The sequence below is a fragment of the Pogona vitticeps genome, chromosome 4 (assembly GCF_051106095.1).
Source record: "Pogona vitticeps strain Pit_001003342236 chromosome 4, PviZW2.1, whole genome shotgun sequence".
In the NCBI taxonomy this organism is placed as follows: Eukaryota; Metazoa; Chordata; class Lepidosauria; order Squamata; family Agamidae; genus Pogona; species Pogona vitticeps.
In genome coordinates, this window is record NC_135786.1 from 133408436 (window position 1) to 133434177 (window position 25742).

Consider the following 25742-nt stretch of genomic DNA (forward strand, 5'->3'; position numbering starts at 1 on the left):
AATTAAGTCCTCTGCTCCCTATGTGGTGAACAAGCAGGGAGGAGTATGAAGCTAGGCTAATGATCCTTACATATACAGTGGTGCCTCGCACAACGATGTTAATTGGTTCCAAAACAATCAACGTTGTGTGAAACATCGTTCTGTGAAACACCATTTCCCATAGGAATGCATTGAAAACCGGTTAATCCGTTCCAATTGGAACGGATTGCCATCGCTGAGTGAAAATCCCCATAGGAAACATTGCTGTGTGAAACAATGTTTCCTCCATTGGAATGTATTGAAGCCGACTCAATACATTTCAATGGCTTTGTGAAGTCCCTTTTCGCTCCTGTAAAAGTGTCTTACAATGTTTGGAACCTGTTTTAAATGCTTGCAATGGTTAGCCCACCTCCTAAAACCTATGCAAACTTATTTTGGTGTTGTTCTGACACTTCGTTAATTTGTGGTGATTTTTTGTTTTTCCCCTCATTGAAATGCATGGAGTTCAATGAGGGGAAAAACAAAAAATCACCACAAATTAACAAAGTGTCAGAACAACACCAAAATAAGTTTGCATAGGGTTCAGGAGGTGGGCTAACCATTGCAAGCATTTAAAACAGGTTCCAAACATGGTAAGACACTTTTACAGGAGCAAAAAAGAGGCATCGTTGTGTGAAAATTCCCCATAGGAAACATCGTTGTATGAAGCGGCAAATTTAACAGAAAAAAGCATCGTTGTGTGCATTCATCGTTGTGTGAGGCACCCGTTGTGCGAGGCACCACTGTAGTGAGCCAGATGTAATTTATCAGAAATATTTCATGTTTTCGCTGTGTTCTTAGTGAAAATTCAGAAACACCATAACAGTGACAAAGTAAACTAGAGGGTGAACCCATCTGTCAGTTAAAAAGGAGAACAACTGACTCCTACCACGGATATTTCCCCAAGTCTTTCTCCCTGTGTGAAAATACTTTGAAACGAGATAGAAAAACTTAATTGCCTGTGATTCCTCCCCCTTCTTTTAGTCAGTACATAGATGACTCCAGAAAATTGTGGGGAGTAAGAGATTTCTTTACATATGAGGGGCCCAATCTTAATCAGGGTATTACATTCTAGTGTTTGTAACTGTTGGGGATTGAATAGCTGTATGGAGGAAATGTATTATCCGATAACCCGGGGGGGGGGGGTGGACAGACAGTCAGAGGCCCATAGTTTGTCTCTACGTTGCCAAAGGCTTTTCCTTCCTTCCTTCCACTTTGACTAGTATGACAATTATTTCCAGATCTTTCATCACCTGCCTTTGATCTAACACAAGTGTGTGTGTGTGTGTGTGTGTGTGTGTGTGTGTGTGTATGTGTATATGTATATGTATATATGTATACATGTATATATGAGGTGCTGAAATAAAATCAGTGTGTAGATTAATTTTTATGGGAGAAGTTAGAGTATGTTTTATATGCTTGTTTGGCTTGCTTGATCTTTAATCTTTTAAGCTTTAATTTTAACACTGGAAGTAATTCAAATTGGACTGCCTTTGATCTCTCTTTACATGGTTGTTTATACAAGCTTCCTACCCTCTGCATGGTCTTGGGTGTGTTTCATTTGGTACATAGCACTCTCTTTAAAAAGTTATGGTGTACTCAGCATACTGGCTGTTGTAAAAGGAGAGATGAATACAGTCTTGTATCATTTCAAAGATTGACACCCAACAACTTCCCGAACATGGACTGAGAAGTTGAAGAGCCATTGGGACCCTGAGCCAGCCAAGCCAGAACTTGAAGCTTCTGTGCTTCTCATCTGCTTCCAGTGGGACCATGATCCCAAGAGCCAGTGTGGGTGTGTGTGTGCCAGTGACAAGAGGATACTCACCAGCAGCTTCTGGAGAGGCAATGTGATGCCAGGTTACAGGGCCGGGAGTTGCTGCCTTAAAGGCTTCCTACTTGGAGGCCTAGGAAGTGGAAGCAGTCCTGAACAAGCACTATAAGAAGCCTCAAACCAGCTCCAACCATCACAGGAACAAAGTAGTCTCTGGGGTTTGCCCTTCTGGCAGATCTGCCCTAAGGAGTCTGCAGATGTACCCTGAGATAGAACCTAGATAGCACCTAGCATCTGTCACCATTTATTGGAGGTAGTGTAGTTATTGAATGAATTCAACTGAACATTTTTCTGTTGAAACCCTGGGGATTTTTAAAAACAATTTTGGCAACCCTAAGAAACAATGAATCTGACCAGAAATATCTAGATAGCGTACACACACATACACATGTAAAAAACCAGGCCGCTCACCCACAAATATACAGTATTGTAGCAAACAAGATACTGAACACCAGCTGCAGTATCAGGCCTGGATGAGGTACAGCACCAGAATGAGATACGAAAGAGGTAGGATGCCTTCTGAGGTGTTAGAATGGGCAATGTCAAAAAAACTACATTTTGAAAATCTTCATTACATGAACAATTCTACATAAATAAAAATAACAGCATAAAATGGACTCCAGCTGAAGTAAACATTTTCTTCCTAAGGTGCATTTTCCTGCCTGCCTGCCTACTTGTCTTCCTTCTGCAAGGATTTTATTTTGCAAGGCCTGTATTTAAGGGATGTGATCCGGTTAATTTATCATAACCCAGAATAGCATTCTCCCAGCTAAAGTCTGAAGGGAGACCGTCTTCATATTCTACCCTTCAAAAATCTGCCATCTCATGCCTATGTGTGTGCAGATTAAGTTTCTGAGTTTTGTGGAAGACGAAAATGTGGTCCTTCATAATCACCACCATTAAAAAGCTAAAGACTTGTGTGTCTATAGCACAATAGCCAATTCTTTAGTTATTTATTCTCCATTAAAGTTATGTGCTGTCACAAGCTTGGCTGCAGCACCAAGTTGAAAATAGGAGAAACATCTTCCCTCATATAAGGCTTGAGAAATAGAGGCTCAAACATATATTTCACATTCTTTCACATGTACAGAGAATTTGGGGAAAGGATGGAGATAATTTTTCCTTTGCCCTGAATTTTAGCTGGGAGGTACATAGAACTGAAAGAGGATTCTGCTGCTTTTGAGTGTCTGAAAAGCCTGATATGACATGAGAAATCCCACCTATATCCCCTCATTTCTCTATATATGCTAGCAGACTTAGTGGGAAGTTGGATGGAGACCACAGATAACGGCCAGCTCTCAGTGACAACTCGGATTTATGGATCCCTAATTAAAACAACTATGTTCTTGCTATACATGCTATAAGGCTGATACATCATATGCTACAACATGGGCTGACATGAATCTTATTTTCAGGAGTCATTCCAGTTGAAGCTTTTGTCAAGCTATTGTCCCACTTTACTCACTGAATTTTATGTAGGTTCCAAGTGATGATGTGTTCCACTTGCCCCCTCCCTTGCATTTCCATTGCTGCTTTTTTTTTTACTCTGAAAAATTAAGTCAGCAACAACAATAATGACAACAACAAAAGGACTTCTGATTGATATGTAAGGAGACTGGAATCTAGAAATGCCCTTAAATATGCAAGTTGTTTGTTTCGGTTTAAACAAGTATTCATATGAAGGTCTCTCCTTCACGAATTGCTGCCTTGTTGTGGTGAAGGGGCTTGAGTAATTCAGAGAAGCTATGGGCTATGCTATGCAGGGACACCCAAGACGGACAGGACATAGTGGAGAGTTCTGACTAAACGCGATCCACCTGAAGCAAGAACTGGCAAGCCACTCCAGTATCTTTGCCAAGAATACTCCATGAACAGAAACAAAAGGCTAAAAGATATGATGCCGGAAGATAGGCCCCCTCAGGTCGGAAGGCATCCAACATGCTACTGAGGAAGAGTGGAGGAAAAGTACAAGTAGCTCCGGAGCTAAAGAAGTGGTTGTGCCAAAGCTGAAAGGACGCTCAGCTGCGGACACAACTGGAAGTGAAAGGAAAGTCCAATGCTGCAAAGAAAAATACTGCATAGGAACCTGGAATGTAAGATCTATGAATCTTGGTAAGCTGGATGTGGTCAAACAGGAGATGGCAAGAATAAACATTGACATCCTGGGTGTCAGTGAACTAAAATGGATGGGAATTGACAAATTCAATTCAGACGATTATCACATCTACTATTGCGGGCAAAAATCCTGTAGAAGAAATGGAGTAGCCCTCATAGTCAACAAAAGAGTGGGAAAAGCTGTACTGGGATACAATCTCAAAAATGATACAATGGTTTCAATACAAGTCCAAGGCAGACCTTTCAAATCACAGTGATCCATGTTTATGCACCAAACTTGGATGCACCAATCCAAGTTTATGCTTGCCCTCCCGGAGGGGGACTTTTTAATATCAGAGTGATTTATGGCAGAGGGAGATATGGTGTAGGTGCTGTTGCCATTCATTTCAGAAGAATGGGAAACAGATGCTTGAAATCTGTTCACTCTTCTGGCACTGTGACCTCCTGACAGACTCAGGGTAATCAACTCAGTCGGCCCTCCACTCTAAACCTGGTGTTGTTGAATGCCCAATCTGTATCAAATAAGTCACAGATTATACAATATCTGATTCTGGAGGAGGATACAGATCTGGCATGCATAACCAAAACATGGATGGGCAGGGAAGGGCATGTTCCATTGACTCTTGCCTGCCCTCTAGGTTATGCAGTCCAACACCAGGGTAGACTGGAGGGTCGAGGTGGGGGAGTAGCCATTGTCTACAAAAACACTCTTCAGGTTGCTAGGCGCTCTGCTCTGGTGACGACAGATCTAGAGACCCTCCACGTGTTGATTGGGGCCAGGGATGGTATAGGGATCTTGCTGGGTTGCCATACTTCCCACAACCCAGCTATTTCCTTGCTGGAGCTGGCAAACTTCGTCTCCGTGACACTGTTGGGTTCCCCAAGGCAGTCTTGGGTGACTTCAATGTGCATGTGGAGGCAGAAGTTTCCGGTCCAGGTCTTGAGTTTTTGGAGACCATGGCCTCCTTGGACATGTCCCAACACGTCAGCGGCCCCACCCATGTGGGTGGCCACACACTGGACCTGGTGTTCTCCATTGAGCAGAGTGAATGTGCTCCAATGGTCACTGGCCTTGTGTCTGTCCCCTTGCCATAGTCGGATCATTGGCTAATTAAATGCAATCTCACAGTGGCTCTTCCTCCCCACGGGGAGCAAGGACATGTTTAATGGTTCGGCCTCAAAGGTTATTGGATCCTATAGGATTCCAGGACACCATGAGAGGGATTCCAGCTGATTTGACTGGCGCTCCTGTCAAGGTTCTGGTTGATAGCTGGCTGGCTGCCACCACCAGGGCTGTTGCATGATCGCACCTAAATACCTTCTCCGGTGCTGAGATTGCCCTTTGCCCTAGTTTAATCCAGAGCTGCGATCAATGAAGTGAAATAGGAGAAGGCTAGAGAGCATATCGAGGTGGAACCCGACGGAAAATAATCAAATAGCTGTCAGGATCATGACTAACGTCTACCAATCTAAGGAGAAAGCTGCTAGTCAGTCTTACTTTGCGGTCCGGATAAGCGAAGCCTCCAACCAGCAGATGGAACTTTTCTGTACAGTTCACGATCTGTCTGGAGTTGGTCATAGTGACTGGCCTCCCACTAGCATCTCACCTGACCAATTTGCAGCCTTTTTAAAATCAAAAGTGTAGGCCATCCGCTGGGATCTTACCCCCTATTTTAAAACAGGGGATTGAGCTGAAACGTCCAGTGCTCCGTCTTGCCCAATGAGACTTAACCACTTTCAGCATGTGACATCAGACGTGCTGGACGGAGTGCTTGACCGCTGTCATGTTTCCACCTCCTCCCTTGACCCTTGCCTGGCCTGGCCAATCAAAGCAGCCAGACCTATAATGTCTGAATGGGCTACAGCAAAAGTTAATAGGTCTCTCCAGGAGAGTGCCTCAAGGAGATACTCATTAGGCCCAATAGGAAGAAACCAAGCAGGGCGGCAGATGATACTGAGGGAGGCAGACAGGGGCAAAATTGCTCGTCTTCGATATCTCAGCTGCCTTTGATACCGTCAACCACGGTATCCTCCTGGGGAGGTTCTCCGAGTTGGAAATTGGTGGCCTGGCTCTTGCCTGGCTCCGTTCCTTCTTGGAGGACTGCCCCAGAGAGTGCAGATTGGAGAGAGTTTCTCAGCCCCATGCAGCCTCGGTTGGTCCGCATAGTCAAAGCTATGGTTTTTCCAGTAGTGATGTATGTAACTCAGTTTGTTTGTAGAGTATATACATACACATACAGCTTTGTCCTTGTTTCCAGTCCCGTAGTCATACACAGCAGTTCCAACAGAGTTCAGGCATAAATCAGGTCAAAGTCCTTGTAAATCAATTCAGTAGTCATATACCATATATTCAGTCCAGCAGTCAGAGTCCTTCTCCACAACAACACAACACCTTCCACGGCCACAACATCACAACACCACAGAGTATGTGTGCTGGGTCTGCTTGCTTTATCCCAGGGTTAGCCAATCCTGGGATTTCTTTCTCAGCTGATGTAAGTCTTGCATTACCCCAGCTGCATAAATTCTTACTTTACTTCTTTCTTTAGCATGTGTCCTTACAATTACTTAGTCTTTGACTGCTCTGTACAAAACTGTATTAACAATTTCTCCAGGTTTATCTCAAACCTGTCAAAATGTGGTGATGATGACCCCTTGTATACATAGCATTCCCATGTTTATAGATAACTAATCAGTTGTAGTTTCTAGTGCAACTTAATAAAATAAGTATTTGGTAATAGATTCTGTGATAACTAATCAATTGTAGTTTCTAGTGCAATTTAATAAAATAAGTATTTGGTAACAATAGATTCTGCTGAATGGACTTAAGTTTTCCATCCTTCTTACAGTTACTATTATCCTTAGTTACATGGCATTATTGATTTATTGGTGAACTCTGCTTCATTAACACCTACCGTGCTAAAAGTGGACAACCCAGTCTTTTCCCATTTTGATCTGTTTGCTGGGGCTCCTGGTTTTCTTTGCCAATTGTGCATGTATTAATTTGTTTTGGCTTTTGCTCTGTGATTACACTTTTCAATTCAAAATGGCAATGGTGTGTGTGTGTGTCAAGCTCTTGTAGGATCTGGAACACCCATACAGGGAAAGCTTTTGCCAGAACTGCTTCTGCTTCTGCTTTGGCTTGTCCTTGCCCGATCTTCTCCCGTAAGATGGCTTGGCTCCAGTACCTCTCATTCATCTCTGGTCTGCCTCTCCTACAAGCTCAGCTGTTTCCTCTACCAAGAGACTTTTCCACACCCACCTGCCTCTATTATTTTAATGTTTACCCCATGGAAAGAGACTGCATTAGGTTGACAAATTATGTCAACTCAGTACTTTATTACCTGTCAAACATTTATTGAAAAAGGAAGAAGTCCATAGATAAAAGGGAGCAATGAAAGGGTGAGGAGGGCTGTGTTAATTTGGTATGAGGCATTGCTGCATCTGATAATTACAGCAGTTTTAGGTGTGGTTGAACTCTTCCAATGCTGCTCTTTTTTGTGCAAGGGGCTTGGGTCTGAAAACTCTGACTCATCCCACGTCAACCTCCCTGGTTATTTGCATCCTTAGTCTCTCTTGAATGGCCTAACTCGCACAGGAACTTCTGCAGCACAAATGCTTCTGCATGGCACTTGGGAGTTTACAAAGTCCGTAACCCCGATAGCTACCATGTCACCTGTGATATAGAAGAATGAACCCCAGCCCTCTACAATCACATGCCCAAATGTAGCAAGAATGAGAATGAAATGAGTTGAAATGTGATTTTTAAAAGCTGCTGAGAAATGAGCAGCACTGCCAAGTTAAGCATTTCAAAAACTGCGCTGCTTTCTTAGTGGCCCATGGAATTCAGATTTGCCACGTCAGCGTAACAGATACAGTATTCTTGGTGTACCAGCCCAGAGCTTGGAGATAAGGGGCTTTTTGAGATGGTATTTCTTCATCCCCAAAAACTGCCCAGTATTCAGTTGTGTGGGGTATAGATGTCTTTTTTCAAAGTTGCACATCTTTTGCAAAATTCAGCATTTTCAAAGCACTTAAAGCAAAGTATTTTGTACCTGTGGAAGTATGATTCTCCTAACTGAAGAGTGCCACTGTTACACTCAGTGTGTAGAATTCTCTGATCTTCAAGATAAGCCAGTAGCACTTCCTTCCAGGTTGCTGCTAATGTAGATCTTGGATGGTACTGTGCCGATTTTCATTCTTTCTTTTCTCTTCTCAGGTTGTTGCTCTGTCATCTTGGTGTCTCCTGCGGGATTCATCGTACTACACCTGTTCTATCATTGCACTGATTTTGGTAAGGGCTCACCATTTGAGGACTTGTATGTGTTCATGCAGTGGTCCCCAAATTTTTTGGGAGAGTGGACCAAATATTATGGATTATATTCTCCATCAGTCTCAGCTGGATTGAGCAATGTTCAGGAATGAGGTAGGGTGTAGTCTTAATCATCGGTCAGATACCAGATTGGAGGGGCTGCTAGACAATCCAAAGTTCCATTCTGTAAAATTCCACTAAAGCTAGTTGGGATATTTTCTGGTATTTTAAAAGTTTTTATGAGGTTTTGGTCAGATGAACACATTCCCTTGCTAATTAAAATTTCGAAGTTTACCTCTGTTATTGTAATGTAGCATGTCATCCATAATGAAAAAAAATATGCTTCAGCTTCACGAGACATTAACTTCAAATGCTAAAGTTAGAGCAGTTTGCAGGTAGATTTCATTCCATATATTTTCATTCAGAAAATAGACAGCACACTGTGCAATAAGCAACAGTTACTTCATGCTTTCAGAAAAAAGGTGTGGTTGTTATCTCTTTCTTTCCCTCTTCAAATCTCTGTATTCTTGCTATATTCTGTTAAGATGTAATATATTTTTAAAAAGTTGTGCATTCAGAAGTGTATGTGCGTTTGCTCTCAGTTATGGAAATAAGGAGAATGTTCTGTAACAATGGCCATCAAACTGAGCCTAAGAAAAAAACAGTGATACTTGGTGTACTTTCAGGTGATTCATAAGAGTGTAGTGAAAATCCAGGTCCTGGCTCTTTTACTTCTTGGTTCCCCGTAAGATGATTTTATGTGGAAGAGGCTGCTGGTGAATCTGTGGATCTGTGCAGCTGCTACAGTTCATACAATTAAGGCAGTTAAACTGAGCAGACCAGAGCAGCAACACATCCAGCTATTACAAAGAGGCATCACTCACACAACTGTCACACACTCGGGGCTCAGCAAGACTGGGAGCAGAAGTGTGCAGATCTGTGTTTTTGGGCTTTGACTCCTGGAATTCTCTAGGCAGCTATGCTGGAAGTCATAGTCGAAAAACACAAATCTGCACATTTCTAATTGGGAGTCTACTGGCAGCCATGGACAGTTACATATGGGCAAAGTGGCTGAAACTATCATAGAGGGGAAGCATTAAAGAATGGGCATTTGTGTTCTGTTATTTTAAGGAACCTCATGGCGCAGTGGTTAAACTGCTGCAGTACCGCAGCCAAAACTCTGCTTATGACCCGGGTTCAGTCCCAGGTAACTGGCTCAAGGTTCACTCAGTCATCTGCCCTTCCAAGGTTGGCAAATTAAATACCCAGGTTGCTGGGAGCGGGGAGGCAATGTGTAGCCTTCATCATTAAATTGTAAACTGTCCAGAGAGTGCTTTAAGTATAATGGTATAATAGCACCACACTCTTATTTTGTGTTGTTTATTAACTGAATAGGCCTTTCCCTATGGATTCAACTGGAACATTTAATTGTCCTGCTTTATTACCGGATAATCTTTCGTATAGTTTTTCACTGTCATTTGAAATTATTGCATTTGAGATTATGTATAATGTTGCTAGCTGCTTTGGGCTTGAACTTGGAGGGAGAAGAGAAGTAAAAATAAACTGAATGAATCATGCCAGCAGGTCCAAGAGTTCAGGCAGGAGGTAGTTTTTTCCCCATCACTGTGGGTGCTTTCCTCTCCCCTGTTGTTCTCACCCGTGGTTCTGCCTCTCTTCCTTTACATCTCTGCTTTTGCTTCTTAACTCCATGCCTTATGTGGGAGTTTTTTATGTAAATAGATGATCCCTTGCGTTAAGCCTCAGCTGGCATCTGTGATCCCAAGGGTGGGGGGGGGCATACTTTGTTTTAAAGTTAAGTTTGTGGTGATGCCCTGGAAGAGAACTGGATACTAGCTTTGCTGGGCAGAGTCCTTTTTCACAGGTAGTAAACCTTTCAGGTTGTGAACAATATGTAAATGTTTTCCCTTCATCTCCCTGTTTGTCATATAATATAAAATGTCATATTTGGGGACTGTGCAGACAATTTGGAATGGCAGGAAGCAGGGCATTTAAACCTGAGGAAGAACTGCATTCTTTCTGCCTGACATTGCATTGTCACATTTTGCCCTGACACCTCACTGTAGCATGAACATGTGTCCTTGGGTATAAGCTGCCTCATAATGAGGCCTGTAGTTGTGGGTGACAGCTAAGAGCCAGCAGAGAAGCAGATATGTCACTCCCCCCGCACACACACACACCATCCCCCTCTTTGACTGTAGACGGCTAGAGGGGTGACAGTGCAAATATTTCCTCCTAAGTATACCAGGCTCTTTCGTTTGCTGTCATCAGTGCCTGCACAGCTGGAAAAAAGGAAGGGAGGAAAGAAAAGAAATGCCAAAGCACAGAATAGGAGTGCAACCTAGTGGCTGCTATAAAGGAAGATCACTGTTTCCTCTCGGTTCTGGAAGAGCAGCCATGCTTGAGCCAATCTATCTGTTATGTAAAATGAGATGCTAGGATTATCGTGCAGTATCGTCCGGAGCTGAACTGCTTATGAAGCAGCTGTATCAGGGACTTCCTTCCACAAATGTAAGCTGCCTATTTTCAGCTGGGATCCCCATATGTGTGTCAGCAACATATTACCACGCTGGCTGAGTTTTATGCTTGGCTAGCGCCCAACAGGATCCCATTCTCTCTTTTATGTCATGCTGACGTTAGAGCATTCCCATATTTATATGCTTTTAGAATTAAAAGGAATTCTGTAGATCGGAGGGGTGGTGTTTTTTTTTTCTTTTCAAAAATGTGCAGTGACATTGAGTGTAGCTCTAGTGTGCTGGATTACTTCATCCTTTTGTGCTTGTATGTGTACATGAAGAGAGAGTCTTGAAACATATGATACCTTTTATCACATTCTGAAGTAGCATGGTCCAGAAAACGATGGTTTGGAAAACACAACCCCATTCAGGATTTATTGCAGCTACAGACTTGCTTGTTAAATGAGCGTCTTAGGCCAATCCTAAAATATTATGGCTCTCCCAGCATTTTGATTTTCACTTTCATGGCCAAATGGGGATTTCAACCCTAGTCTCCAGCATCCTAGTCCATCCCTCTATCCGCTATACCACAGCGGTGTACATATTTAGTGAGTCAGTGGATGGTTTAACTTTTGGAGTAAGTAGACACAAATTAGGTGCAAATTAAATTACAGCGGCAGTGTGTAACTGGTTGACTTAGTATTTTCTTTCTATGCAGTTTCTCCGGGGATCCTACCTGTATATTTAATGGGCTAAGGAAATCTGTTACATTCTATTATAGATAGCTGATGTAGCAAAGAGGAGAAAAAGATGGTCTTCCCTCTTCCTTCTGGAAGAAGCCCAACCCTTTCTAAAACTGAAGGAAAATTTGCAGGCAGGCTAATAAAAGGAAGAGGAAATCCACCCTTCTATATATAGGCTTCTTCTTAATATAATTTATGAACCTGCAACACTAGTCAAGACTTTTTTCCTCATTGGTTCTTTCTTAATGCTCTTGTTAAGAATTAATCCAATTAAAATCTGTTTTTGCATTGATAAATTATGCTGTCACTATGACTACAGAATAAAAGAAATACATTTTAAATTGAAAATATGTTTAGTAGTATATAAATAGAGTCTTTTTCAGCCTGCATCTCACACAACACCCCTTATATCTGAACCAGGACTGTTTATTGTATTGAAATAAATTAGATCTAGAGCACATCCAGAGTACTAACAAAAATTACAGGAAATGTAACATGTGAACTACTTTTACAAAATATCAGAGGGGGCGTTAGAAAAAGCACATTGTCTTTTCCATGTGTGTGCCCTGAAGCACAATGATACCTGTTATCTGGAAGTTGCATCATGGCAAATAGACTTCTTAGGTTGAAATGTTTCCCTACTCATCCAAGTACGGTGGACCCTTGACTTACAGACGGCTCCACTTACAGACTTTTCGAGTTACAGACTTCTCTGGCCGCAAAATTTAGGTTCGACTTGCAGCCGGAGAATCGACCTACAGCCCGGAAAAAAAACCAAAATGAAACAAAAATGGCTGGTTATGAATTAATCAGTTTTCAATTCATTGTAGGTCAATGGAGACTCAACCTAAAGACTTTTCGACCTGCAGCTACCGTTCCAATATGGATTAATTCCGTAAGTTGAGGGTCTATTGTAGCTTCTTCAGTCTGAGGAGAGTTGGTAGGAGATCCCTGATACATTCTCCAGGTTGGTTTCACTTCCCCCTGGTCTGAATAGGCTCGCTAGATGGACAAAGGATTGGGGGGGTGGGAGATGAGTGAAAATCCCACTTCAGGACTACACCCACCAGAAAGACCACTGTTAATGACTGTTAACAACCCATAACAGTGGGTGGAGTCGGATTTTTCACTCCCCCCCCCCGCTCCTTTGTCCATCTAACCAGCCCATTCAGACCAGGGGGAAGTGAAACCAATGTGGAGGATAGATCAGGGATCTCCTACCAACTCTCCTCAGACTGAAGAAGCTACTTGGATGAATAGCGAAATGTTTCAACCTAATAAGAAAGAAGACCAGTTGCCATGACTCAACTTCCAGAGAACCTCACCTGGGTGACTGGGAATCTTCACAGATATATAACACCTGTTGTGATAATAGCTGATGGTAGATCCTGTCCTCTATGGCCCTAGGAAACATATATACTCTTTCAAAAAAGTTTACTGAAACAGTGCACAGCTTACCTTTTGGAGTTAGGATAAGTGAGATGAAACAGGGCTGCAGCATAGATTTTTAATCTTTGTGTTGAAATCCCACAGAGGAACAAAAGACTAAAGCAGCGGTATTCAGAACCATTGCTGAACAAGACAGATAAACAAAACATATTTTCTTTCTAGTTTGTGTTGTACTTTGTATATACTCTGGAGTTAGTGTCTCTCAATACAGCATGGGATCAATGTTTGTTTGGAATGAATTTCTAAAAGCATCAGCAAGAAAATCAAAAAGGTTGTGAGGAAGAATGTAGAAGCTTTGAATGATACTGGGGTTTTATATTAATTAAGAAGGAGCCCAAATACAGGGATACATTGTTTCTTCTCCCCCACTGCCCTCTTGTAGCTCTGACTACAATTTTTAAGATATACTTGACTTCATGTGTTCTGAGAAAGAAGGAAGGCTATTTTTGCTGCTCTTTGTCTAGACCAGGAAGTGGCCCTGTCTCTTCCATAAGCTTTATTTTCTAGATTTAACAAGAACTGTTGGTTACAAAGCTGAGTGCTCTAGAGCAGTGGTCCCCAACCTTGGGCCTCCAGATGTTCTTGGACTACAACTCCCAGAAGTCTTCACCACCACCTCTGCTGGCCAGGATTTTTGGGAGTTGAAGTCCAAGAACATCTGGAGGCCCAAGGTTGGGGACCACTGCTCTAGAGACTATTAAATATCAGCATTTTGTGCCTGATATCACTCGCAGTATTCAGCAACATTTACTGCAAAAGCACTGTTCTTGTTTAAACATACCTTTAAAAGAGCTGGTGCATTTTCTATATTTTTGATATTTCCTGAATTCTTTTTTGCCTTGAGAATTAATTTTAGGAACTCACATGGATGTTCTGGATTTTTCAGCCTTTGGGAGATTGTTTTGGGAGATTCTCTGCTCCCCATGCCTGATATAAGTGTTTTCAGTTTTCTTTTGAGAATATTTGGTTTGCAGGGCCCACTGAATCATAATGGATAGGGAGAAGTACCTTGTTTTCCTTCCAGGTGAGGCTGTAGGCACTATGAGAGTTGCTGTGGTCACAAGCAGGAGATAGCCTGGTCTGGCCTCAGTGGCCCTAGGGGAAAAAATCTGTTTTGCCCTGTTGAATTTGATTCCAAATAAATGAAATAGGATTGATTGAAGCCTTTGTTACTCTTGTGACAATTCAAGTACAATAGTAGTATTTTTTACCTTCTGTTTGAGTTTGTTTGTTTGTTTATCCATCCATCCATCCATCCCTTCCTTGTATTTCTTCTTAAAAGGATTCAAGGTGGCGTCCCTCATTAAAAGACAATATTAGAGCTAACAATAGTGAGTAGAGAAATGCTAAAAAAGATCAAATACCATGCAAAAATCATAAGCAATGCCAAAACACTTTGTGCATGTCTGCTTGATAATTCCTGAGGAGGCTCCACTATGCAAGAGGCAGTTGTGGGGGTGGAATCAGCAACCCAAGTAGGGTTACAGGGATCTGAGCCCTTCTCACCACCTCTATTCTGTGGCCCATGCATTTTCCTGAAACAAATCATCCGTCCTTCTAAAGGGAAAGCACTGATCATCCTCTCTCCCAGTGTCACTACTCTAGTCCAGTTCTGTTTCCTGCCACTCCAGCAGCTTCTAAAAAATCAAAATGTCTTGGAATGTAACAGTAACCTTTTTGTTTACCATGTGGGTGCATTGACTCTCTTTAGCACCTAAGTATTCTTGCCCTATAAAGGATCTGCTGTGCTAGAGGAGTGTCCCTTAAGAATTGTGGTTTAAAGCTAAGTTGGAGGAGAGTAGCAAATCGGTTGATAGTTAGGAGACGGGGAGTCTTATAAACTACATCAATGCCAGGCCTGCTTGTTTAGCTGAGATTTTTGTAGAAAAGTTATAATTCAGTGAGACATGCCTTCCCTATACAAAGACTCAGGATTGTTCACTGGTATTTGTATCCAGGAGGTGTCATGCGAAAACCTTCTGTAACCATCATGTGGTTGCTTAGAGATTTAGTATGGGTGAGTACACAAAATATTTATTTGAAAGCTGACAAACTGCTAAATAGGTAATTATGTTAAAAAGTGAATGTTTTCTGCTTTTCAGTTATGATATATTTTGTTGGTTCTTAAAGATTTATTTGTCTCTAATGAACAGTGCACTGCACATTACAGAGGTTTAAAAGGTCTTTTGGAGCTAAGGTGTGGACTGTATGAAATAATTTCAGATGACTGGTCAGCATTACAAAGCAGTGATGGGAAATGTTAATGTTTGCTTCTTTTTAAAGTATTCCTTACTTTATAGAGAGTTCCATGTGGCATAATGACTTCTTAAATTTTTCTCCACAGTTTATTTATGATGAAGAGGTTACTTGGTAAGTAGTACAGTTACCATTTTCTGACTCACAGAAGTAATAGAAGCAAATGTTCTGCTGAGTAGCACAGGGACCAATTTCCCTCCCTGTAGGAGACCCAAATAGTGGAGTGACTCATGAATTTTTTTAGAGTTGATAGCAAAATTTCTCTTTCCTCCAGTACTTGCTGGTCATCTGGTTAGTTCCGCACACCCACGCCAACTTCCACTGAAGATACTGGGCTTATATAAGCATGATATGTGAACATGACTATGACTAGCCCAAAACATTTTGCAGCCTGAAACAAAGAACAAGATAATAGACTTCCATTTTATGTTTTTAAAAAAACGTATACATAATCTGTCTCCCACCACATCTGAAGCTGGCAGGCTAGTTTAGAGGTGCAAGTCAGACTGCCTGGTGCACAGTTATTCCTCAATATCTTCCACTTTTTACCACCTGAGACAGCCATCTCTGGCTGCCTAATGATAAGGTCTGTCTAGAACATCATCACACAGTTTGAAGAATTTGCATCCAGGATGACAGTATCAAAAGTAGAAAAAATTTATAATCAAGGAGATGTCACCAAAAATGCTTTTCGGTGAACCATCCCAGTACTAGCCATAACTTCTGCCTCTTCTGGTCATGTGATCATCAGTATGAAATTGTGAATGAGTCTCCATGACTTCCCTGTGATTCCTGAATCTCTCAGGAAATGGGTTTTCCCAAGTTCTGAAGTATTACATCAATATGCAAATGACATGCACAGATAGAAATTGAGATCGTCATCACCATCTTAGAACTGCAGAGCTGGAAGTCCCCTGTCAAGAAGGCACAGTAGAGAATTTAACTGCCAACTTCTGATTTCACAGGCAGATACCTAAACCACTGAGCTATCCAGAAGATAAGCTTTTTTTCCGTCCCTGGTCAATAAAAATAAATAATGTGTGTGTGTCCCTGGTCAATAAAACCTGCCATCACTGAAAACTGTTGCCTGTGCCCAGTTTCCTTTAAGAAATAGAGCAGAGTGGGCTTTTCAGGAAGGTGTGATTGAAATGCAAGTGTACAAAGAGGACAAAGGGAACATGAACAAATGAATTTAGGAAAGAGGAGAGAGAGAGAACAGTGAGATGTTAGCCAAAAGGAGATTGGAACTAGGAGGCAATAGATCAGGAAGGGAGCATTTTAGAACTAAAACAAACATGGCGTCATTGCTAATAAGGTGAAGATCTATGATACACTGATCCTTCTCTCTGTAGCAAGAGACATCAAGCTGCTTTCATTTGGAAGCTACTTAGCTATCTGTGGAAAGTAGTCAGTCGACTAGATGGGCGGGGTATAAATTGAATAAATAAATAAAATAAATAAATAAATAAAGGAGGAGTTAGCTGCACCATTGTTTGCTCTCTTCCAAGCCAACACTAAATTAGGTAATGTGGCCCATGGCTGCAGCTCTAAGAATGCTCTTACTAGGACAAAATGGCCAGCTGTTTGAGGGGCCGTCACTTTCCACCAATCTTGAAGTCCCCAATGGCAAAAGTAAGCACTGAACAAGACCTGGGCCAGCCAGGGAGCTGTCCAGCAGGCACTGATTATCCGGAGCAGTTTCTTGGCCAGCAGGCCTGGTAGGGGAGCTGTCCAGCAGAGTCCTAGTAGCCAGAACTGATTTTGCAGAGCCAAGTGAAGAGGTCCTACTCAGATGTGTCTCAGGACTGAGAAACTGGGGACTGATGGTTTTGTGATGGAGTTAACCTCTCTGCCTCTTCCTGGATCTCCTCAGGACTCTGCCCCCAGAACATTCATGGGCCTTGATCTGTTCTCCTAAGGAAGCCTTCCAAGTACGCTCCCAGATGAGAACTTCCAGCTCTTTCCTTGGCTACAGGCCCCTGATGGGCTATGTGTGGATTCTTCTGACTGTACAAAAAAGGCCTTGTTGCGATATCTATGGCCCATGGTTGCTCAATTCCCACCCTTTCTTTATAATCCATATATAAATGTTAGTGGTACAGTGGTGCCCCACTTGACGACGATAATCCGTTCCGTTAAAATAGCTGTAGAGCAAAATAGTCACCAAGCAGGGGGGAAAACCCATTGAAACGCATTAAAAACTGGTTAATGGGTTCCAATGGGCGAAATACCTCATCGTCCAGCGAAGATCCTCCATAGGGCGGCCATTTTCCGGTGCCTGTAAAGCGAAAAATCAGTCCTGAAAACAGCGGGGAGCCATTTTACACAGCAGGCAGCCATTTTGAAACCAGACAATCAACTGTTTTTAGATCATCGTAATGCAAAGAATCGGTTCCCAGAGCAGGGAACTGATTGTTGTAAAACAAAAATCACCCTTTGAAACATTGTTTTGCGATCGCAATAGCGATCACAAAAACATCGTCATGAAGCGATTTCAGCGTCAAGTGGGGTAATCGTCAAGCGGGGCACCACTGTAGTTCCATTTCAGATGATTGCAGGTGTGGGGCATGGTTAGCCAACCCTTAAGGCTGGCCTTGGAATTTTAAGGATTTCTTGGGTACAATTTCTAAAGAGGAAGGAAGGGTGAGGGATTATTTTTAGATGCCTGCTTCCTTATTTGCATTTCTTTTCTTCCTGGACTGGCTGCAGGTGGGAGTCCTTAATTTTAGTGCTGATGTACGTCGTCTACATTCTCATCATGAAGTAAGTATAACACAGTCTTGTTTGCTTATTGTTTGAGGGTGTTTAAAATAGTTAGATCATTCCAGAGAAGAAAAAGTTAACTGGATGAATCAAAAGAGTGCTGCCTCCAGACATAACGTTTGGTAAACAAAACCCAAGGCCCAACATTTCTATTTTGTTACAACAGAAAAACAATATTGCTGAAATCACAGGAGTGGTAAATCACACACTCAAAAAGTATCTCTGCATCTTGAGATTTAGGCTGTGATTCTACCGTCAGTAGCCACTAGAAGACTAAAATTAGAACTGATTTGAATTCCAGCATTATCATGGAACAAAGAGAAATTGAGGTGGCTACTTATGATGGTTCCTTAGCAATCCCAAAGGTCAGAGCCTTGAGGCCTGGAGGAAGTAGGGGAAGTGAGAGACAAAGGCTTTCAACAACTTCCAAAGCAAATGAAAGATCAGATTCCAGGGAAAGATGGAGAGCAGGGCCTCACCCTGTCAGAACATCCTCACTGTTTAAGGAGAAAGAGTGGCTGTTTGTAATGTTGTGTAGGACTGAGTAGAGCTGCCTTGGGTTATTTGGTTACTTGCCAGACACAGAGCCATGTAATGTGTATGTAACACTACACCAGACTTGCAGTTCCTTCAGCTGCAAGAGGCAAAATACTAGTTCCAAGAAGTCCAAATCAGAGATGCTTGGGGGGGCCATCCAAACAGCCACAGAATCCCAGAATGTTTTGTTTGTTCTGTAGCCTTCTCCCTCACCCCCTCCAAAGACACATGGAAGGTAGCACCACAGAGGAGACTGTGAGTGATTAGGCCAGAAGCAGTGTGTTATCTTGCGGTGCCTGGCCAAAGTGTGCAGCTTCATCTGCACAGATCTGGAGCGGTATTGCTGGTGGATGATGGGTTGTGCTAGATGATGGGATATAACACAAATCTTGGGCTTATTTCTTGTGGGCTCACATTTTGAAGTTCCCCCATCTATTCTCCTTCGGGGGAAGAATTGCTGATTGGCAAAGTATAGACAATTCCCACATGTGCACTTAACCCTAAGCTAGTTCAAGCCTTGTTCCTCCAGGTTCTAAAAACCAGATATCTTCAAGAAAAGTCTTGTTGCCTGTCAAAACACCAACAGAAAACCGGCTCTTTTAGGAAAACTGAACAATTACTGAGAAGAATTTTTTTTCTTCCTGTTTGATGTAGGTTTAATTCCAGTCTACAACGTATATTTGAAAAGAGGACAAAGAATGTGACAAACCTGGTGAATGGATTGGCAAGTAACACAGAGATGGATGATAACAGCAACTGTGATGCTACTGTGGTATTACTAAAGAAAGGTAACTGTTCCAGTAAGTTGCACTGCTTCCTTGCTGAAGTCATCTTGAGTGGGCCAGAAACTGAGGACCAGTCAGGGCATCAGTTTCACTTTGTCCATCCTTGGATACTGCATACCCATTTTAAAATTTAAAACAGCTGTATGGGCCTGATCTAGATCAAGACTCAGGACTCATAAGAAAAGGATTGGTCATGGTACACCCTCTTTCCCAGATGTTTTTCCCATTGCAAATCCCATCCTTGAGAGCTACTCTTTCCTGAAAGCATTATGAGAACTAGAGAGAAAATGTTGCAATCAAGGTGAAAGAAGGATTCATATACTACAGATAGGAGTTCTCTCTGTATGTTCTGTTTTCTTATATTCTTGCTGGTATTATGGTCACCATAATAAAGAACGATGATGATGATGATGATAGCAACTTCAGAAGACAGTTTGCAAAAGGAAAACAGCACAGAGGAAAGAATTAAACCTTTCCTCTCCTGTCCCTACAGGCTACAGTCATGATTATAGTTTCCTGTAGCTGTTTTCGGCAACAAGGTGAACACAAAAGAATTCCTTGACACAGGATTCAAAGATGCATTTGAAAGGGAGAGGCAAGGTTAATTGAGTTGAGTAAAGACAATTACATTTTTCATTTGGGGAGGGGAGAAGTAGGGCTAGGGGCAAGAAGCACCATTTCATGAGCAGAATCCTGTCAGTCCATTATACTTGCATAAGTGCCGTGGTATTAATTGCTGAGGTGGGTAGCTGCTGATTAAAAAATTGGCCCTCATCATGAATCAGTTCACAGGACTAGCACATGGTGAGGGAGCAATTCTCTAGCATTTCACGTATAGCAGTTTTCACCATTGCATTTGCATTGACATAACTAACCAACAACATTCTGGCCGATTATGGTATTTAAAAAAAATGTAATATAGTTTGAAAGGATGAGGATTGCTTGTCATATGTATGTTTATCAAATTTTTTGAGTCTGGTAAACAAGTGTGTAGGGCTTCATATTATTCCAGAAATGTTTAAAACTTGTGGAAGGGATGATAGTAGGGGAAAAGAAATATGTGTGCCCTCTGTGGGGAGCAGAACTTCTCCCAGATTACTTTAAACAGATTATCTGCCTCTAGTCTTTGTTTTCACCAGCAATGTGTTCTTTCCCAGATATGCCTAAATTATTTGGATCTTTATTAGGACATGTTATATACTGATACAGCCACTCAGAGAATTACTGTTACAGATAAGCACCCCGTCTTTCAGACAAAAATAACAAAGCTATTTTAAAAATTCCATAATTAGTTAGCTTGCACTAAAATGAAGAAGGGGGAAAATATAGCTGCCTATAAAGATGATAATCAGGTTAGAGGGAAAGCCCACTGGCTGGACTGAGTGATTTAATCAGTGTAAATTTTTGTGAGTAGCAAGCATGGGTTTGCTTTTTCAGCATATTTTTTGTTTTGCTTTTAGTCATCATTATCTTTCCATTCTATAAACTTTCTGTACAGATTACAAAGAGGCCTTATTTGAACTGCCCAAAATAATTGGACATTTATAATCTATTTTATATACCTTGCAATACATCTCTGCCTTTCTAGGGTTTTTTTAGTATTCAATCAACTGCTATGTCACCATTCCTTTGGGATCAAGGTTTGAATTGTGTGCTGATTTCTGGCATTGTCCTACTGCAGCTAAACTTATTTCCACAGTAATATATGTAAATAACAGCAGGATAGGCAGCGGATCAATCAGGCATGCTTATATGTGAGCAAGTATTTAAGGAAAAGACAATTACACCAGTGTTCTCGGCAGCAAACTGAGGATTGGGTGGGTAACATACATCTCAGAAGAACTGCATTGACTTCTGGTGAATTCCCAAGAACAGTTTCAACATGCTAGTTTTGTCCTTGAAAACCCTAAATGGTTTGGAACATAGGATACCAGAAGGATGGTCTTCAATTGGCAAGAGGGGAGGCATATGGCAGACCACGGTAAGGCCTTCCTGGTTGTGGCACTTTACTTTGGAATGTTCTTTCCAGACAGTTCATGCAATACTGGGTGAACACTGAGTGAAGATCTTATGTCTATTTGCCCAGGCTTTTTAGTTACTGACTTTTATATTTTTTTATTCTGACGGATCACTTTTTTCCTGTGTTGTAGTTTTCATTATGTTAGTTGCTCTGAGGGGTTTAATCATAAGAGCAGGATAAAAATGTCTCATTAATAGTTAAAAGTTAAATAGTTAAAATAGCCTTGGCCCATTCAGTGTTCCAAGATATGTGTACCATCCATTAATGTTTTAAACCTTAAAGAACACACAATTGTACACACTTTATATGTTTGTTATAGGAAATACAGAATCCATGTAGTGATCATGTATACCAAGGTGGAGCCCCCAACTGATCCAGGTTTCTGAAATAGGGAGACAATAAAGTCTACTTTGTAAAATATTTCCCTTTAGTGTACTTTTCATAGTCTTTTCATAGTCAGAAAAGATACATCAGATCAGACAAGGAAAACATTAAGAGAGAAGACTGAAAGCTGGAATAACCCTTTTGGAACAATGTGATGTCATAATGTCGTATCAATCAGAGAAGGGATAGTGGGGGAAAACATGGTAGTCACTAGCTCATGGCTATCAGAGGAACATTCCTACTGACACCAATGAGTTTTATGCTCCTAAATTCCATTTCCTTGAAAGACAATTAAAAATCTCCCCCACCCCCAGTTTTTATTGGCAACAAGGAATAAGGGAGTATTCCTACTCAGCCTTATAAACAAAGACCTTTTCTCTGGCTTGATGTGAGTGCACACAGGGCTGCAGCCTTGCCAAAATGAAGCATATCTAGACATGGCTAGTACCTGGATGGGAAACACATGCCATCTTGAGTTCCACAGAAGAAAGACAGGCTATCAGTAGAACATATCAGTAATTCCAGAATCCTCTTCATGTTGAAATTAATCACATCACTAAGCTATTACAAGTCACAGACTCAGGTGTGATCAAAGTATATGTGTCAGTACTACATTAATTACTGTTTATAGTACTCATAATAAAAAGAAGAAATACTTAGTGTCTATGATTACACTGGAGGGGTGGGATAGAAATACTTCAGATTATATGTATAAATAATAAATACATGTAGCATTTTATGGATTGTGTTCAGTGTACTTCAACACACATATTATCTCAACAATCCTTATAAAAATAGTGCGTGGCATAATATATGGTGTAGAGAGAGTTGGGAGGGTGAGATTTTTCTCCCGTTTCTCTTAGTAATGGAATTTGGATCACCCAAAGAAATAGATAGGCAGTTCATTCAGGGCGTACAAAGAATCCACCATCAGTGGCTGAAATCCTCTTGTATGATGTAAGCAAAGTTGTATATTTTGGTCAGTTCCTCACTCGTGAATAAGGAGCCTTCGCTGTGATTCCTGAGGGTGTGCAAACAAATTAGCCTGATGCGTGCATGTGCTCTCTGGAGAATCATGGTGAGAAAATAACTAAAACCTACAATATTGCTTACATTGCACAGCAGGATTTCAGCCAATGTATGTAGGACAGAACTTGGAAATACAGTGATGCCTCGCTTGACGAGGATAATCCGTTCCAGCAAAATCGCTGTAGAACGAAATCGTTGTCAAGTGAAAGTAAAAATCCCATTGAAATGCATTGAAAACCGGTTCAATGTGTTCCAATGGGCGAAATACCTCAGCGTCCAGTGAACATCCTCCATAGGGCAGCCATTTTCTGGTGCCTGTAATGTGAGAAATCCATCCTAAAACACAGCGGGGAGCCATTTTACACAGCAGACGGCCATTTTGAAATCCCAACGATCAGCTGTTTTGATTGTCATTAAGCGAAAAATCGGTCCCCGAAACAGGGAACCGATCATCGTGAAGCGATTTTTCCCTATTAAAACATTGTTTTGCGATTGCAAAAGCGATCACAAAAACTTCATTGTTAAGCGATTTCCTCGAGGTAATCATCAAGCGGGGCACCACTGTATTATCTCTTTGGACTATGACTCCCAGGATTCCCTAACCAGCATAGGTTCAAATTGATGGAGGTTCCATTAGTCGGTAGTGGCTATGAGCTATTATTACTAAGTGGACGATTGTGTTCAGGACTGGCATATTACTAAATTCCTGATAAAAGGGAAAGATAGCAGTGAAGACGGCAACTATAATTAGGACTATCCTGAAGCAACCAGAAGCATCTGGTTGGCTAAGGTGGAAAATGGGATTTTTGATTAGAGGAACCTGCCATCTCATGACTACCAGCAGGTTGTATTTATGTTTTTTTGAAAGTTGGTAATAATAACCTCAAGACTTGAGGTTGGATAAGAGCACTTAGTGACTTGCTGTGAATGAGCAGTTGCTTTTAAGTTCACATGTTCGTCTCTCTACCTGCTCCATCTTGCTATAGTCTCTCATTAAACAGGACTTGCACATTTTGGAAGTGTGCTTCATAAAGCTGTTTGATACCATAAGGGGCAATTTTTAAAAGTGTGGACTATATACATCTCTTAAACTGTTGTGTTCCTCAAAACTAGATAGTCTTCCTGTTCTTCTAAAAATTAGAGAGAAGTTCAGAAAAATGTTACCTTCCCCAGATTCAGTGCTGTACCTTCTGCTTTTTCGAGATGGAACCATGAAGTTTCATATCAGGAAAGAGTATACCCTTGTGAAAGTGGGGAAATGGAAGCTGCTGGGTTATATTTTATTAAACTTTTCTTTTTTATCATAATATTTGCCATGTGTTTATTGCACCTTTCGTTCTCAAAATCCCAGATAGATTAGAGGAATTTCATATTTCTTTTCAACTGTCGACTGAATTAGTGATAAAGTGGCCAGATTATGCAGCTTGCTACAGCTTGCTCTATTTCTTTGCTAACTGGGTGCCATAATAGAGCATATTTATTGATTACTAACATTGGTAGTTAATCTGTCCTGGGTATTTTGTGTGTGTGTGTGTGTGTGTGTGTGTTTTATTGGATCTTTCTGTGCTTGTCTTTGACTATTATAATTTTTTTTTAACCATCTGTTAAATGTCCTTAGGAAATTTCCACCGTAAAGCATCCGTGATCATGGTGGATGAACTGCTGTCTGCATATCCACACCAGCTTTCCTTCTCAGAAGCTGGGCTCCGGATAATGATAACCAGCCACTTTCCTCCCAGAACCCGGCTCTCCATGGCCAGCCGCATGTTGATCAATGAGGTATCTTCTATGTCTTCTTCAAATGATGGGTTCCACCTGTTTCCTTGTACCACTCATGACTTGTATATTAGGTGCAGTTCTCTGCCACTCCTTGGCTGCTCCTAAGCCACTGTTCAGAAGGGATGACAGAGGGGCATCTCTGTGTGTAACAGGCTGGAGTGATGAACTTGCCTTGACCCTGAGGTAGATTGTACCTCATTCTGTACCTTTTTCTCTCAGTTCACAAAGTTGGCCCAAACCTAGACCACATGAGGGTGGGACAAATTTGCATTTTGTTTTGTTTTCTTACTGAATACCCTGATGGCAATGATTGGCAGGCTAAGCAAATGTTTGAATGAGAGGGAACATGAGAAAGAGGGGAAAGGGGCTGCACTCCTCCAGGGTGGAGGAGGAATTGTGTTACAGAGAGATTAGAAGGCTGTACCCAAAACAGATGGAGAAACAGGAGGAAAGCAAGTCCCAAAGGGAACCATTGGGACACAAACCTAGTCTTGGCCTAAACCTGGAAGCATAGTCCAGAAATAAAATATTGCTTTGTTCTGAGGGCAATGCTGCAACAGTGGCCACTTTTGTTCCTGTATCGTAGATGGGAAATAGATTGTGAGTTTACAAAAGGTCATCTTAGAAGTTTCCCAGGAACAAGTCTTATACTCTCTCACATGAATTCCATTATATAATTACTTCTCTACAGGGCAGAGCAGTGACTTAATATTTCTGCGATAAATTATTGCATTGGTAAAATGATGAGTCATTTGTTGTTTTTAAAATGTCTATGAAAATATTGCTATTTCTATAACTGATTAAGAGCTATTTAAAATGAAATTACAGCCTTTAACCAGTGTATTCAGCAGATTAATCAATGAAAGCCTTAGCTGATTAATTGCCTTGTCCAGTTTCTTATTTCTTAGAACTGTTTGGAGTTTTCAGGAATAATGTAATACAGTGTTAGAGACAGAATATACAAGATGTCCTGTCAATCTCATAGAGTGGTAGATTTTTTGGGGGGGGGAATTCCCTCATTAAATTTAAATGAAGGAACCCCCCCCCCCAAAAAAAAATCTACCACTCTATGTGGCAATTATTCAGCTAAAGCTTTCATTGATTAATCTGCTTAATACAGTGCTGCAAAAAAGCATGCTCATTGAGATTTTAGGGATGTGCAATTTATACTTAATTGATTAATTAGTTGATTAGTTAAACACTATATTAATCATCTTTATTTTAAAATATAAAAATTGTTTGCAAGA

General features: G+C 41.3%; 1 protein-coding gene across 2 annotated transcripts in view; it reads left to right on the forward strand.

Annotated features, from left to right (window-relative positions):
• Window positions 1–25742, forward strand: part of SLC24A3 (solute carrier family 24 member 3) — a 226470-nt gene that overhangs the window by 172491 nt on the left and 28237 nt on the right. Inside the window, exons 7-11 of one of the 2 annotated variants that reach the window (XM_078392558.1) lie at window positions 8184–8258; window positions 15287–15312; window positions 17908–17961; window positions 19153–19298; window positions 24335–24495. In XM_078392558.1, coding sequence (XP_078248684.1) covers window positions 8184–8258; window positions 15287–15312; window positions 17908–17961; window positions 19153–19298; window positions 24335–24495 — 462 coding nt within the window. The remainder of the gene's footprint in view (window positions 1–8183; window positions 8259–15286; window positions 15313–17907; window positions 17962–19152; window positions 19299–24334; window positions 24496–25742) is intronic. The other variant, XM_072998426.2, reaches the window with a different exon arrangement.